Source organism: Neodiprion pinetum, chromosome 3, assembly GCF_021155775.2.
Source record: "Neodiprion pinetum isolate iyNeoPine1 chromosome 3, iyNeoPine1.2, whole genome shotgun sequence".
NCBI lineage: Eukaryota > Metazoa > Arthropoda > Insecta > Hymenoptera > Diprionidae > Neodiprion > Neodiprion pinetum.
Genome location: NC_060234.1, coordinates 26,792,005 through 26,809,994, shown reverse-complemented (window position 1 = coordinate 26,809,994; position 17,990 = coordinate 26,792,005). Strand labels below are relative to the sequence as shown.

The 17,990-nt window shown below is 39.9% G+C and overlaps 1 protein-coding gene across 10 annotated transcripts; it reads left to right on the top strand.

Annotated features, from left to right (window-relative positions):
* Positions 1–1,090: 1,090 nt before the first annotated feature.
* Positions 1,091–14,906, top strand: LOC124214547 (phospholipase B1, membrane-associated). 10 transcript variants are annotated; one of them, XM_069134791.1, is made up of 9 exons: positions 1,091–1,241; positions 3,610–4,536; positions 6,381–6,484; positions 7,815–8,019; positions 8,463–8,639; positions 9,036–9,261; positions 11,437–11,596; positions 11,944–12,095; positions 14,145–14,906. In XM_069134791.1, the coding sequence occupies exons 2-9, from the start codon at positions 4,429–4,431 to the stop codon at positions 14,321–14,323; spliced, it is 1,311 nt and encodes a 436-aa protein (XP_068990892.1). In that variant the 5' UTR covers positions 1,091–1,241; positions 3,610–4,428; the 3' UTR covers positions 14,324–14,906. The 10 variants fall into 10 exon arrangements, with proteins under 10 accessions (XP_068990892.1, XP_046472872.1, XP_046472873.1 ...); XM_046616916.1 differs by having other exon boundaries at positions 1,091–1,284; positions 3,792–4,536; XM_046616917.1 differs by having other exon boundaries at positions 1,091–1,284; positions 3,789–4,536.
* Positions 14,907–17,990: the final 3,084 nt, after the last annotated feature.

Genomic DNA, 17,990 nt, shown 5'->3' with positions numbered 1-17,990 from the left:
ATAAACGAGAGAAGTAAATTTGAGACGGAGTTTTATGGGGGAAAAGAGAATTCGTACCTATTATGTATATAATCCCATCAGCGTGTGAATTAATTAAAAGTATCACGCACGTTACATATAAACAGAATATACTTACAGAAATCTATAGATTAGTCGGTAAACCGGTTATTTTCGAAATTTGCGCATGCAGGCCGGAGACCGGCGACAGAAGGGAGGAAGTGAAAGGAGGGAGATCGGAGGGGCTTCGATGTTCAAATGTAAATTGCTCAACCGAAAGAATCTCGAATGCACGTAGAATTATTTAAACTTATTTGTTCGTTTTCGTTTTTTCTCTTCGTCGATCGCGGAGTCATTACTCGGTGTATAAATAGTACAAAAATGAAATAAAAATCAACGACGGTCTTTCTTATCGCGTGATAAAACACCGGAATTACGACCTCTTGCCGAAGTTACCATATTTCCAACTGATTTTCACCTCTCTCCGACGAGCATTACGTATACTATAGATGATCCCAATGGGAAGCGCGATCGAAAATAATTAATTCCGACCACCGTAACGCATTTCTGGCCAAAACACGAAAGCACATTGAAATTCGACTCGATCGAGGCGGACGAATAGACATGCACAAACACACACGCACGCACTCCCTCTTTCTCTCTCTCTCTCTCTCTCTCTCTCTCTCTCTCTCTCGCTGCGATTCATCTTGCCGTGTACAATTAACACGAGACTATGAGCCACAGACTCGGATTATTTTGTGCGAGTATGGGAACCGACCGTCATCGACGCAGCGAATTATCTCGCCGATCGGAGAGGGACCGCCGATTTTGAGCAGCTACGTCACGAGATTCGGTGCCGGCCTGGAGGAAGGTGTAATGCGTTAGCGGTCGGCCATGATCTCGCCGTTGCAGCATCCGACCGGCGCATTTGACGCGACGGCGACTTGTGTATGTGCATTCGGCACTCTTGTTCGACATATCGCACGTCTCGCTGTGTGAGAGCATGCGACACGGCATGAGGTGGGGGTCAGAAGTATCGCAAGCACGTTGCCTCCTCTGCTCACGTCAGCTGTCCCATTCATGTATCGGATATTACCCGGGGAGCACAGTAACAGCGATTTTTTCCATACTTGCCGTTTGTTCTTGCGCGGTAAATTGAGTTTCTGCATCGAATGCAGTCCGTGCACCGAGTGCAGTGCGACACAGTTTCGGAGTGGTGATTTCAATGTGCGAACCAATTACCGGTTCGTACACTCGACGCAGTAATAATAAACATGATATTGCGAGGTGATTCGTTTTGCAGACGGTTTAATCTTTTTATTCACAGTTTGTGTAATTCTGTTATTCGCATGCTCGATCCTTTTCGACCTAATATCTGCTGTTCGACGATTTACAACGAATAACTCGTCAATTACTTCGATTTCCCCGCCTCTTTACGGTTTCGATACTTCAACTCGCACAATTTTGGGCTAACTGACCTGCTGAATCTAAATAGGAATTCGCAACGTATCCCTGGTTGGTTTTTCACGTTAATTTCATTCAGTGGAACAAAATTTTTAAAAAATAAATAAAAAAAACAACTCGGCCGCGACGCTGTATCCGTTTTGAAAACGTGAGTCGTTTCACGAAGTAGAATAAAGATTTTTAAGAAAATTACATAGCGTAATACACTTCACGCTGTAACGCGGCTTTAGGGAAAAAGTTCTTTACTTCCAAAGTTTAATCTCGATTCTCAGAATTGATTCGAATTTCGATACATTCAGGCTCTATATTCCGGGTTAACTTCGCGATGCTTCCATAAGAACTGCGCACACACCTAAACCTAACAATTCTTATGAATAATTCCATTGAATGGAAACTCTTGCAGATTCCGAAGTTTGCATAATCATCGGGTGCCGCGTGCTTAAGTGACTGCACACGTGCATGTACTCGTGTGTAACAGGCATTGACTGTTGGTTATTCGCTTTAATCGCAAAGCACCCGGTTCTATCCCCGGACAGTTCCATTGGCCCGTAGGGTTCGAACTTAGACCCCAGCGAAAGTAATATCCAGGAAACGTAGCTTGTGCGACACGATGCAGGCACGCTTGTGTTTGCGTTCGCGTGTGTGCGTGCGAATTTGCAATTGAGGAAGCTACTTCCCATATATTCGCCCCTTTAATTTACGTATACTATTTTTCTCCGTCCTTATCTACCATCTCGCTCTATCTATCTCTTTCTCTCTCGCTCTCCGAAGAAGCATTCCTCCAAATCATTTACTCAATCTACACACGCAAACACACACGCGCATCTCGCTAGCTAGTTCCGCACGTCTAATTATCATTATATCTTGTTGCGTTGCTGTAAATTATTGGCTGATTAGTTAGTTAAATTAGATTGAAATTACGGTACTATCGCTGCCGGCTTTACGGACTAGGTGAATCTTAATACCAATGGATGTTTTAATGTAACGTTGATGGATAAATTTCGGACTGTCGTCAGCTCAGGATGTTGAAATCGGTGAACGCGTGAAATTTTAACTTTTCTTATCGTAAGTTCATACCCACGCAACATCTTGACCCGTGTTGCGTACGAGATGGAAATAATTTTTCATTCTTCAGTGTAGGGAATTAATTAATATTTCGGAAGTCTCTCAGCGCGAATCTATTTGAAAAAATTTATATTTATCTTTGCATTGCCGTCGGGTTATCTGAACTTGGAGTGATCCTTCGATAAGATAAACTAATTGGTATAAAAATAAATACACTGCCAATTTGTGGCGTTCGGAATTTGCAGTCGAAAAATTTTAGCCGAAATCGTTTCTGAATTATCTCATGTCTGATGCTTGAATGAGAGATAAATCACTGTAAGGACCTTTCGTTTCGGGTGAAAATTCATACGGTCGAAGAATCTGAGGCGAAGGGAATGCGAATCGATTTGACCGAGCGATTGAAATTAACGCTATAATAGTTTTGAAACATTTTGATTATCGGCAGTTTCTCAGCTTTACGATGCAAGTGGTATTATTGAGGTCAATCCTCTAACTCGAAACCGATGAATATTAGCGGTTACTCAATAACGCAGAGAGAAAAGGATCCAACGTTAGCAGTTGTCGTAGATGTACGAGTGAAGTTTAACTTTTAACATTTTTCGACGCGTTTCTACCCCAGAAGTCACGCAAATGCAAATAATTCGATTGGGGTCAATTTCGTAACGTCTCTTCGGGTAAAAGTTGTTAGCGGTAACCACGAGTAAATATCTAATCCTGGATATTTCTGCAAAAATATAATGAATCCCGTTACGTGACGAACATGTGCACGAATTTAGAAAGCACGAGATAATATTCAGGTTAATTTAGGTGTACAGACTTAATTCGGATCTTTCGTTAAAAATGCAGATTTTCGTCTCACACGCGTTTCCTCGTCATAAATATTACAAGTAATACACGTAACGCCTACCTTTTCAAAGTTGCATAACTTTTGGATCGACCTTGACGTAATCGGTTCACACTTCAAGTGAAACTAAATCAGATTACATTTCCTATACTGTATTGTTTTACTCATTGGTTTCACCGGTTACCAAATAACAATGAACAAATTATGTCATCTTCCATGATTCTATTGCTCTATTATAGGTATATATTGTGCTAGAATTGCAGACTAAAATTTCAATACTAAAAAAGTATTCTATACGAACAAAGAATTTAACCCTAGTTGTAACAATTCTTTGGGTGAAATACCTGACGTGGAAGAAATTGGCTGGTTTCCACGCAGTGTTCGAATATCGCGGTGTGTGGTAACAGATTAATTATAGCAGATCTTCCGTCGAGTGGTGGTGAAGGTTCTAGTGGTACGTGATTGTGAATATATTTTCCCGTTTACATACGAAACTTAAACGGACGCGAAGAGCTGGCGGATATAAAAAAGTACGGGATAAGTTGTGCAATGAAACTCCTGACTCTTCCACAAAATTGTTCGAAACGAATCACGTGTACTTTCTAGTTGAAATTAATTTTGGTCCGATGGCCATAACCCGGGACTGGTTTAGAGTCATGGAAATTTAACGACACGGACTTGCCTCCGTGTGAAACAAAAGAAAGGAAAAAAGTTGAGAAAAGGAAACAATTCATTACAGACCAGATAAAACGGTTTATAGCTGAAACCGAAATCGACTCGTCAAAGTTTTGGAATACCAGTGCGACGCTGAAAATAAATCATTCAGACTGCGGAGGTGTACGAAAGTAAATAACAATAAATAACAGCAACAATAATGATAATAACCACAAACTAATGGCATATATTTGTCGGTAAAATGTTGAGTGATCGAGTGTCAATGCCGCACGGACAATTGACGATCCACCCTTAAGTGCTAATGGTAATAAATAAACCAATGCCAAATAAACTGCTTGAAAGAAAAGACGCGATTGCAATTTGAATATTAAATTCAAAGAAAAATGAGATTTCAAGGTGTCGACTTAGTGGTTGCAGTGCTGCTAATATTGCCGGCAATAAATGCGGCAACTTTTCGAGATATGATACTACAGTTATTTAAAACAGTAAGGGTGAGTACAAAGTATATTTTATACATTGTATATACGTGTGTGTAAGCGAATGACGGCGTAAGCGAAGTAAAAATTTTCCAATTGCTCAACGATTCGGGTACATGCATAATGTTGTCTAGGTACGTATGCATATAATATATAGCTGGCGATGAATTATACAGGAATACGTAACGAGTGAGAGATATTTCGCGCCAAATTTGTAACACTCGCGTTACACATTCCGCCCTGACACGGATGTTTTAACGAGTGACTACGAAATTAGAAGGAAGAGTGTAATGTCATATTTTATCGTCGCGTGCGCGGTTGGCCAATAATTCCAGGTACACGGTTCGTGTCAATGGTGCACAGCGATAAAGCGACAGGCAGTTGAATAGTCACACGAAAAAAAAAAAGAAAAAGGTACATAACCGTATCTTCCTGACGAAATGCGTAAAACTGGTTTAAGCAGTATCGCTTCACGAATTCCCATTTCATACAAGTCACATAAATATCGCAATTACAACCGTCGCGTCGCAGGTACAAAGTTAATGCGCGTGGCCCGTAATTTTGGCTCCGTGATTATCAATTAGGAAAGTTGAAAATAAATTAGCATGCGCAAAGGTGGAATACGTCTAATATACCCACACCAGTCTGTCAAATTTTAATGAAATATTTATGAAGCACGTGATATTGCGCGCGAGGATGTAATATAGGAGGAATCGCCAAGTGAGAAAGGTCCGCGTTATATTTTCACTCGGCATACCGACGTGTAATAATTACGTGCAAATTCTGCGCGTGTGCAGCCTCCTTCGTCGCGTCGCGATGCACGCGGAACCGGTACCTGCATCAAACACCCTCGAAGTCCCTCGACTCGGCCGAAACTGTGCTCAGAAAGTCATCGTCGATTGTGGTTATTACAAATAAGCAAACGATAAGTAGCGAAACCCATGCGCGCAGGCACGAGTGAAATTCGCACCTGTATGCGCCTGCATTGTCTCGGAAAATTGTAAAAGCTCAGTGTACCCCTCATGATTATTCATTCGCGCAAGTGCGACATGTGTCACGTACCCACTGACACTAATTGTAAGTCGCGATGGTCAACCGCACGTATAACCGGGTATTGTACGCATGAGTGCAGAGTTCGATTCAGCACACGTCGTGCCTCTTGCTTTCTTCAATTTGCATCCCTCCCTCCCTCCCGCCGTCCTTCTCTCTCGCTATTGCAAGCGCGTCGATTACAACCTCCGACGGCGAACGATAATCGATATTATCCATCGAACGATTTTCTTATTCATTAATTGTCGCGTCGCCGGCTCCGGATGTCCGCCGCGCACGAATTGTGTAAGCTCAATGCGGTAAGCACGCGATTCTTTCTCTGCTTTCATCGCGCTCTCTCGATGCACCCGCAGACGTGCACCTCGGCAAGTTCCTAAGCGCTATTTCCACGTCGGCAAAGTTGTCATACCGTCGCGACGTCGTACGTTATACGTATCCTCTTCGGCCTTTCTCTCGATTTATAAATGCGAAGCACATCTCACGCGTTCTTTTCCTCAACGTAACACCGTCACACCGGCCGCGAATTAATGCCGGTTTCGTACAGGATGGAAACGAGGCAGGTGAATTTCGTGCAACGTCGTTATAATATAATGTTATATTATACACCCTAGAATCCGGGAGATCCGTATTTGGCACACACGAAAATCGGCGGTTAATATAATAGAAAGCTGGCCGAATAACTGCAGACGTACAAAAACTTGTCGATGCGGGCATTGCGATTTACAGTTTACGATGCAATTTATACCTCGTATCTCCCGAAATCATCACGGCCCATTGAATTGTTCATTTTCATTACATTCTCATTTCAGGACAGTGAGATTAGTATAGTTTATCCAGACATCAGCGACGGAGTGAGGAGGCAACCGAGGTTCGCCAAGCAAATACCATTTCCATGCGACATCAGAGGAGGCAGGTACTGTATTAAGAAACCTTTGTCCATACCCGTGAGTGTTTTTATTTATCGATTTCGTTTTTTGTACCAATGAAAAGGAATAAGGTAAAATGAAATTCTGAATCGATGCTAATATCTGTATCGATAATTTGTTTACGATGAGTTCAAAGAGGTTTTGGGGTTACGATTATCTGCACGATGTGAAAAGAGAAAATAATAATAGTATCGGTGAACCGGTTATCTCCTTAGTTTTCTGGTATCGAGAGGTATGTCCTGTTTTACACGTGATGAACCGTATATATCGCCGTGCTAATTATACACCGTCGATCTTTGAAATATGATAGCAGAAAAGCTGTAGGCCGTATAGCTTGCGGCGTGAAACGGTCTAATTGCACCTTCTGGATGCCCTAGTTCTGTACATAGTCTCATATTTTTCCATTCGACAGTTCGTCTCGGATAGATCACGCATATATTGTACGCAAATAACGCTCCTGATGGTCAAGAATTATTTTATTTTTCAAAATTAAGCCCGAGTCGCGTAGTGTTCATGTCTGTATACAGTACCGGAACATTATCCAACAATTTCGAATTCCTCAACAATTAACCAGAATTTGAAGAAAAAAAAAAAACAAGTCATTTTAATATTTACAATTTGTTTCGTACACATAAATGACTAGTATTAATCTCTGAAAAATACCGTCATTTCCATGTGTCGACTAACTTTCTTTCTTTCTGTCTTTTTTTTTTTCTTTTTTTAGAGTTGCATCCATTTTTCATGATTTTTTTTCACTCGACACTATCGTTGGAAACATTTTCAAAAACTGAAAATCTGCCGGGCAAAACTTTCTACAGCAGCTAATAAACAGAAAACGGTTCACCTCATCAGATAAACTAATTGAGGACATGCGTGCACGCATACTTGTTTATGTATGATACGTATATCGGAGTCACAGTACGAAAAGTAAAAAGAAAGGCATGCGGTGTAAGAAAAAATAAAAATAAAAATCGAACGAACAGTAAGCGTTTTCCAACCATTATCAGTGAATCTCCAAAACAGGTTCTGCAGGTGAACGAACAATAAGGCATATATTACTCATTCGTACGGAGGAAGAAAATAATTTTTCAGCAATAATTTATGCTGTATGTATCTATCGGTTGTATCAAAAATATGGTTTACTAATTTTGTACCAATAATATAGCATCAGCAAATAGCAATAAGCGTTTGTAAAATGTACGATATATGTATTGCCAATTACATTGTTTTTTTTTGTCGTTGGCTCAACCCGTTTGAAAAAACCGTTGATCGATCCACTTCTACCGGGATTAAAGAAGGCTTCTCATTTCAATTCAGATCAGCCTCGAGACCTGACAGCGTTCATCGTCTGCGGCCTGGTGACATTGACGTGGTCGGCGCCCTGGGCGACTCTCTGGTGGCGGCGAATGGTGCCATGGAAGAATATGCACTTGGGACCTTCATCGAGGCGAGAGGGGTCAGCTGGTGCGCAGGGGGTCAGGGTGACTGGAGGCAGTTCCTAACGTTGCCGAACATAATGAAGGTGAGAATTTGAGATCGACGACCGATTATTCGATCAGATCGATTGATTTCCACGCGCGTGATGAAACGTCCGCGTCGATGCCGAAGGTCGCGGCTGCAACCAGGATTCCGTTCTTCCGGATTTTTATTCGCAGGTGATGATACCTGGTCGAGGTTCGTATCTTTGTAGGGTAAGTCGGCGTCTCGGAAAAAATTGGTACGAAGATGTGTGTAATCGGATCTGTTGAATGAATTAGCTCACTCGGAGCCAACCTGCCTAGGAATCGACCCACACGTTGCCGAATGAAAGTTGTTTTTATGCTCCATTTCGTCGTGCACGGCTATAATATATACATATATATATACATATATACAAATATACCTATATATATACATAATTGTATAATGCCGAATGGTTTCTGCTGTTCCTTGTTGTTTAAATTACTTACGCGTCTTTATTTTCAGGAGTTTAATCCTAATTTGACAGGCTACTCAACGGGGAACGGAGAATTTATATCGAAGCAAGCCAAGCTCAACGTAGCATTTCCCGTCGCAGCTACGGAGGACGCTCTTCATCAGGCCAGAATCCTTGTACGAAGGATCAAAAATGACCCTACCATCGACATGAAGAGAGACTGGAAGGTGTGTAACAAAACTTATGCTTCTCCTCCTGCAGACGATAATCATTTATAGTTTTGCCCGGTTGCAAGAGGTACGAGACCAAAAGCTAGACCGATGACCGTTTGCTCCGAAATTCATGAATAACAAACAAGCAGCAAGTGCGAAATCACGATCCTTCGGTGCAAATTGGTGTAAAAATAAATATTCTACGAACTATCATACGAGTGGTCAAATATTTATACACCGATCTCTTTCGGAATATAAATGATCCACGGCACCGTCGAACGCTGCAAGGCACACGTCATTACATATCTTTGTAAACAATTTTCGTCTGTAAATATTACAAGACGCTATAATACGTTATACTATATGCAAGGCGGATGAAGTAACGAGAAATAAAATTAACGATCCTTTCAGCTCGTCACAATTTTCTTTGGTGCCAACGACATATGTTCCGCCCAGTGTTACAAGCCGGAGCAATTCTCGCCCTCCCGACATGCTCTGCATTTGCGCCGCACGTTGGACTACCTGAGGGCCACCTTGCCGCGGACTCTTGTCAACGTCGTTCCGGTATTAGGTAAACGCATCGAGAGTACCTACGTTAAAAATCTTTGCATAATCCACCTCAGGTTTTTTACTTGCGGTGAGTTAATTGAGGGTCGGAAGTTTTTTTCCTTCATTTTCGTTAATACAAGGAGGGAGAGAGAGAGAGAGAGAGAGAGAGAGAGAGAGAGAGAGAGAGAGAGAACAAAAAAAGAGGCATTGGAATAACCCGTCCGCATACGCAATGACGTTGCTGGGTCAGTAAGATGTATGATTTGATTTTAAAAATTATTCTAATTATTTTATATATTAATTATGCATACTGGCGAACGGTTTCTGATGAATTACAGCATGTATAATATGCTAGACGAAGTCCGCATCAGAGAGAAAGGAAGAGAGAGAGAGAAAGAGAAAGAAAACGTACATCTGGTTGTCGCTGGTTGTCTACGTAGTCGAAAGCTAACTTTCCTCCAGCAAGTACCAAAACGCGTCTCGATGTTCGCAGTGAATTATGAAAAACGCAACGCGAAGAGAGAACTGAGTCGTTTGGTTGGTCGAAAGAGAAAAAATTCATTTTCACAATTTTTCAAAAACTATCGGAGTGAGAAGATTTCCAAATTTTCGAAATTTTTACGTGGAAGATTATCCCTCTCACTATTTTTTATTCGTGAAATTAATACGCAGATTTTTATACTTTCTTCGTGAAGTATGATTTGCAAAAATACTCCCAGTTAATATTTTGAATTAGTTCGGTGGTCATTTTAATAGTTATTACAATTCTTTGGAATGAAATTATTCGAGTGTTTTTGAATCGAATGGTGTTTGGGTTGAAGCCAAGGCCTTAAAAGATGTAGAAAAAAATTAACCTTTCGAATGCCCGTTTACTGTACATAATGGATCGAGGTATAACTGTAAAGCGGTCCATGCGAGACTGAAGTTAAAAGTCGTCTTAACCAACGTTGAAAAACCTGCTTTATATCCATAAAAGAGAAAAAAAAAAAAATTAAGAAACTATACACTCGTCCGAAAGACTTTTTCTACGCCACTAATGGTGTTTCGAATAGTTGTTGTATAACACGTATCTTTTTTCTCATACGTCTTTCAGACAAATTAAGGAGGCAATAAAATTTGTCTGGGATCTCGTAATTAAAATACGAAAATCATTGCTTGTAAGCTGAGGGCACTTTGCGAATTGATATAGCCATTGAAAAAAGGAGAGTTTTCAAACATGTAAGAAATTAGGAAAAGTAAATTGGTACTTTACTTCGAAACAGGTTTTTCAATATTTTGAATAAAAAGTTGTGCCACCTATGGTCGCGCAACTGATATTATTTGGAAAACCGCCTGTATTTAAATACGATACTTCGAAATAGTTTGATTAAATTTATCGACATAATCTGAACGACTCCCCAGATTTCACTCTGAATGGATTAATGGAATTCCTCCGGCGGTATCTATGAGATCCGAATAATCTAGGATAGTGTGCTTGGCCACGAGAGTTTATGGATTCGAGTATATATGGGGAATTCCATGCGAATCCAACCAACGTTGGCCCCCCTCTCACTTTTGATTTTGTTCAAAAGATTTTCTGCAATTATCCCAATCCTGAAACAGTACCCTGAATTTTTTTAAGTTTTTTATTCAACTGGTCAGGTATCTATAAATATTGAGAGTGATTTTGAATTGGACTTTTTTCAAAATTCTCGAGGCATTCTCATGAACTGTATTTTCTATTCCAAACATTTCAAGACCGAGTCCATGATGAGCCAATATTTTCCCATTTTTTTTCATCACTTTTGATTTTTCTCGTCAACTAAGACATTGTTTGAATGGTTTAAATATTCCCGAAAAATTCTCAAAACTTCTATTTTTCAATTAGAACATTTCTAGACCGGTTCCATTATGGAGTGATTTTTGCCTATTCTTTTTATTTTTTTACACATTCACAGTTCTTTTTTTTTCAACTTCGCAATGAAACCGGTTTAGAAATGTTCCACATTAGTGAAAAATAGAAGTTTTAAGAATTTTAAAACAGGTCTTTATCACAATTACTTTAAATATTTATAAACAATTGAGCAGTTGAATAAAAAATGTGAAAAAAATCCAGGGCACTGTTTTAGAGTTGGATCAATTGCAAAAATTTTTTTAAATAAAGTCGGAGATGGTGAGAGTCAGGCGTTGGTCCGATCCGCATGGAATTCCCCATATATATAAAGAGAGTTATCTTCACCACGCGGAATTTGATTTTTAATTCATTTTCGTTGTCTCTGTGTAGATGTCACCGTGTCCATAAGAGTCCCAACAAGTACAATGTGCAACCTGTTGCACCCGCTGTACTGCGCCTGCATGCACGAAGGAAACGAGCCGGACATTACCGGGTCTGTCATGTCCCGGCAGTATCAGCAGGCGGCGGAATCTTTGGTGCTATCTGGAAGGTAATCCGATGTGAGCTTTAACGAGGAAGCGCAGAGAGAAGACTGGCGTAACGGTTTTAAAGTCACTGGTATTCTGACCTCACAACTATTCCGGCCATTTCACGACGAACAGCTCTGAACGCATAATAGTTATATATACACGCCTAAAAATACAATGCAGGCTTATTCTAGTCGGAGCTTTTAGAAACCGAGAAGCCGAATTTCGGCTTCTGGATATTTTTAGAAATTACGTAATTTCAAAATTTTCAATATAATGCCATTTTTGCGCTTGGAAAGACAGGAAAAAAAGCAAGTGACTATCGCTCACCAGCTGATATGACGCTAATGTCGAGGACACTTGTTTACAGATACGACACGACGCAGGATTTTACGGTCGTGTATCAGCCATTCACGGAACTGTTCAACGCGCCAAACTCGAATCCTAGGAATTCGGAGGTCCTCGATCAGACTCTAGTCACTTACGACTGTTTTCATTTCAGTCAAAAGGGCCACGCCCTCGGTAAGTAATTGGCACAAGTATTCCGAACTATATTCATAAATCAAAAGTTCTAAACCGGAATAGGTAAGAGGTATGGAAAAAAAATTTCAGCGATTAGAAATTTAAGTTTTTGATTGAAAGAAAAAGAGGATAAGTAAATTTCATATTTCTGCGATTGATAAGATAATGCCGTGTACGGTATCATTGGAACATCTGATGACGTCTTTCTGTGAAAGGTCAATTCAGTTCCTTGAAAAATTGTCAGTGAAGTTTCGTAACGAGGAAACTCTCCTTGATCAGCTTGTACGAGTGCTTCGTGAAATAATATACTCGCGGAGAATATTTGTCTCACAGTGTAATATTGGTTGTTTCAGCCTCTAGGATAGTCTGTGTTTTAGAAACGAACCATACCAAGGTTAGCTACAGTAGCATAGGAGTTTTTCGGTGATCAGAAGTATCATCGCAAGCTCAGAATACCGTCGGTAAAGAAGGAATCGGGATTTTATGCGTAAATTGGTGTTTTTGCACTAACTAGAGTTCAAATTAAATATAACAACAGACTTATACAATTAAAAGACACCGATTGTGCCTATCGAGATAAGCTTCGGAGTGTAAAAACACGGATAGACGGCTATAAACTGAAGACTCGATAGATGGTAACTAATACACAATAAGCATTTCTATTCTGTGACGGTGTGCAACCGCTCGATAAGACTAAACGACGTATAGTGTGTTGCCTGTTAAAAGGCGTATCCAATGACCGACAAAAATTCGTCGAGAATCTAGTCGAGGAATTTCAATGCTATCGTTTCTGCTTGTGAATGATTTTGTGAATGAATTTACTACGCCATTTGACATGCAAAACCTTGAAATAATTTACGAGTCATGCCAATGTGCACAGAAAGTGGAACTCTTGCTTTTCTCATAAATCGTTCCGAAGACTTGAAAACATGCAAATTGGACCGGGGTCATCACTGTATCTTCTGATAAATAAATGAGGGCAAATACTGACAGGTTGTATTTGGACAGTATCTACTCACTTTGCAGCTGCGGACTCGTTGAGTATATATATACAGCTGAAGTCTAAAAACTCTGAGCAAAGTGTGACACTCATGAAAGCATCCGATTGTTACGTTGCATTAGTTGACGTAAGCTTGACCTGATTTAAAATGTTGAACTTGTTACTTTTTACACTTTTTCACGACACGTGGATTGGCAGGAACTTCAGCATTTCGACTTGATAACGGGGGATATAAACGAGCCAACTAGCGAATTGAGCTTAATTTTGAGATTGTCGGAAGTGATGACGTTATGTTATGAGCGGGAACGAGTCATTGCAGAAAAGGGGCAAAGTCACTTATAGGCAGTTTTTCGTTACTTGAGAAAAAAATGTAACCGTTATACTTAGATTTTGTGGTTATATATTACCGGAAAAATGTATAATTTACATTAGAAAATCAATTGATGCCTGAGATGGGTTTAAACCAAAGTATGTTTTGTGAAAAAATTCGGAATATTGCTTGATTTCAGACAAATTCTTGTACGAAGAAAGATTTTCGCGAGATAGTGGTCGTGGAAAGCGTTTTTTCAGAACACAAATCCTAGCTTTAATCGAATTTACGAACTGCGGTTGTCCATTTGAAAATAAATTTAGTGGAAATTGACTGCGGCAAGTGAGTCTCTTCCTGCGATAACATGTAATTGGTACATCTATTACACAATTTCAAGTTATGACATTGTACATACTTTTGGTTCGTGGAAAAGTCGTCAGAACGCGATTTGCGAGAACCGCGACATGCGAGAAACGATATCACAAACCTGCAACATTAGTTGCAACCTGCTTCCACTGATTGTGGGAATCAGCGTGTGTAGAAGAGCGAATCAAGTCAGCCGAGAAGCTGAAGCTTTGTCATGAGGAAACTGTAGACCGAAAAACCGCAGCGGTCTTAAATGAGAAAGAGATAAGGTTATAATTGAAGATATATAGAAAGAATAAGAAATTATTTTAGCAAGGACTGAGAACGAGAAGAGAGAGCGGAGAACGCATGTAATGATATTATTAATTTCCAGGAGGAAATCTACTGTGGAACAACTTACTGGAACCTGTCGGCAATAAAACTGATCATGGAAAGCCGAGAATCATGGAGAGGCTGGTGTGCCCATCGGCGAGGACTCCGTACATATTTACGAACGTTAATTCGAGATATTATTATGAGACTGGAAACCAAGAAGGAATCTCACCAAGATAGCGCGTCAAAAAATCGCACAATTAGTCAATTAATTCACTTGCTGAGAACCTCAGTTCTTTCTCTGATGATCGATTTATCCAGAGTTTTGTATTATTGTAAATATTTTTCTACAAACTAAACCGTGTACAGTTGTCAAACGCTCCTCGCGGGGGTTTAATATTTAAGCCTTTGAATGCGTTAGATTAGTTTGAGTTACGATTTGATAGAGAACTATTTCAATTTTCTTCAACACAGAAATTATCTTGGCAGCGATATGATTTTATATTAAAAATCATAAGGTCAAATTAAGTTATATAAATGTATTTACCGTTCATTCTACGGGATGAATATTATTTACTTACGTTTCCACGTATAACTCATAGTAATTGATGTTGAATGAACATTGAAATACCAATTGCTCAAGTTATCAAATCTTTTGATGTTATATCGTATTTTTTGCAATCACTTCAACGTGCATATACGTGAAAACATGAAGGTCCTCTTTGAGAAACATCGCAAAAATTTGTAAATATGTGAGGTGTCCAAGAACCTACGAATTGACAAATGATTTTAGAGAAACGTAAAAATAAACGGCCTTTCAGAATTTTGTCCAATTTCTGTCTCCCAAATTTAGTGTATTGAACTGTTTGAAATTTTTTCAATTGAAATGAAGAGCTTACAGCGACCTGAGTTTTTACCTAATTGCGAGTAAAAATGATGGATACAGTTTACTTCTATTAAAATTCGTGCGTCATGACGATCCCTTGAAACAAATTTTGGTAAAATTCGCATTCTCACGCATACAGTTGAATTATCTTCATCAATCTGCCAAACCTGTAGGACACTTTGATGACTACTAATTACGTTATACAATCCAGGTTATAAATATTCTTTTTTGAAGGTTTAATTGTAGACCCGAAAAAATTGCAAAACAGGTATTAATTACGTTATGCAACTCTGTCAGACGATTTATCGAAATGCAGATACCAGTAATATGAACATGCGGTGCCAGTAAAAACGCAGAAATTGTAGTTAAAAGAACGATTATATACGTATACCTATCCTAAAATAGAGGCTTCATTGGTAATTTTACAGGATCGTGATATTGATCGCGGATCGCACAAATGTACAAATGCATCACGAAAAATGTAGATTTATATTTTTGGGGCCAAAATGACAGGGGTATAAATACCTGAAATTGATATTCCAAGCAAAAGTGAAAAAACAAGTCTCCCCAGGATCATAAATCCTAATTCAAGGACTTCAGTGATTTACAGACAACACTGCAAGTCTAATTGCAGGCGTAACTTTGCTTTTAAGTACATCTGCATATGCGCAAAAAGCACGAAACACATCACGATAGGTATGCAGTGAAAAAGTAGTTATCCGGCTGCTGGCTGCCAAGATCATGTATCGCACGCGAAGCGAACCTCAAACGAACTTGAACCGGCAAGAAAAATCAAGTAATACATGACCATGTGAAGCGATAAATTTGGAATTGAACGTGACTCCGTAAGCGTCCGCACATAAAGTATTATGCAAGAAATATACGAATCGCTGTAGTTGTTGACACGAAGTCATTGCGATGCCCGCTGATAGAAACAGCTGAAAATCTCATTAGTTGAGTTTAGAAATGCTCGTGCTAGCGATCACGTTAGCAAACATCTTATCACCATGGTGACGTTAGAATCATCTTAACATAGCAGTTGTTAGTGACAGACCTCACAGCCGGGTACTGCATGTACCAAAATTTCTTTTTGTACTAGCAACAGGTCTCACATTCACTCTTCTCGATAGACTCAAAACAATAATAGTGGGTTCGGGATCGATTTATCGATTAATAATATGGCCACCAAATATGAAACTGCACTTCAGGGTTTATTGGACAAGCTTTACATTCAATCAATCAGTAATTATTCAACGCTTGTGTCAACTTGGGTAACCTTCTAACGGTTCTAATCTCACCCGAAATCATCGATCAGTACTTGTACTATTTTAACCGGGGGCTGCAAGCCGCGCCGGTTTCCTGACACCGAAACCACCCCGGGGTAGCTCAGATACCCCGGCAAGGCCAGCCCACGCGGTTACACGAATTTTGTGTGATCTGTTATTTATTTTCAAGTGTTCTTGATCCGCGGACTGTAGTAACCACGTTGGTTTCCCAACGTGTCAACCACCTAGGATCAAACCTCACCCATGAGACCCCAGGAAAACCAGCGCGAGAATCCCCAACCGGCTTCACCTAGTTCTGCTTTCGCATCTAATTACCCGATCACAAGTACATTAAAAACACGATCCAACGTCATTTAATAATCAAATCGATCATTATGAGCCCCGATTCGTCGAGTTGATAGCTCCACGTTCACACAGTTCACTGTATCACTCTCGCACACATAACGAGCTACAACAAGACAAGACTCACGTGTCATCCCTCCCGAATTTCGATTAATACTGATCTGGTTTTGGATTCTTCTTCATATTCTCGTCTCGCTTGCTCTCGCGAGGATTTTGGGAACTTTGGACTGCATTGTCTTGTTGACGACTCGCTGTAGTGTGCGTGAGATTAGCGTACTTGGATTCATTCGCACACACATCGTAATATTATAATACATTCTGTCCCTTTACTAATCTCTAGCTGATCTGTAGCGGTCGTTCACCCCCTCGCCTTACCATACATCTCTGTTATTACATATGGTTTCAAGTAATGCTCGTCCAAACTTTAGTGCTATTGAGTATACTTCTTAATTTTTTTTACACATTCTCAGGTTGAGATCGCGTTAAACATCGGATTATAACTTAACAATCACATGGGACAATACGGGTCTGTGGCAACGGCCGATTACGAAATTATAGGTCATAAAGCACCAGTTTCAGCTGTTGATTTCTGTCTATGTATTGATATTCGTCGCCAACAGCGTTTATGTGAGAAATTACTTTTTCTCAAATCTGAATAAGGTTGACAAACGGACGATTCAACTTTGAAAAACTCAAGTGTCTATCGTTATTCATGACTTCAGAAATAATGTTTGAAATCGATTTGTTCAGATTCCACGTGAACGTAATTTTGCGAGACGAATCGCTTAAGCGCAGTCCCAATACACTGCGAGCAGCATATAAAAAATTACAGCCGAAAAACGACGTATTTTATTCGTCATTTCTCTCCTGTTGATCCAAGGCTCTTTTCGCTGCGTTTTCTGAGTTCTTGGGGGTCCAGTTAGTCAGAAAAAAGTCATACAAATCGAATCTGCGACCAAAAATTTTCGGCTCAAAAAATGAAGAAAAAAGTAAGGCCCTTATATTTTTGGCAAAAATTTTCGCGATTTTGAAAAGTGAACGATGCGCATGAGCCCAACGGATTGTTTATATGGTGTATCTTCAGTTCTGTTTAGACCAGTGACACAAAAACTTAGAAAGTCAATTTCAAAGTGCTGCAAGCAAACGTCGAGCCGTGAGATTACCTGTTATTATATCAAGCGCCAACGAAGAAGGAGCTGCATAAATGCGAAATACAAAGAGTGAAATAGTGTAACGCAATCATTGTAAGTATAAAAATCTACCATTCAAGCCTGCAGACTTGGTGAACATAAATAACAAAACTACAAGTGAAGAATCAGGTTCGAGTCGGCGCATGATGCGTCAAAAATGTGACAAATACGCTGTTTCAATGAATCATTGCCGATTACTTGTT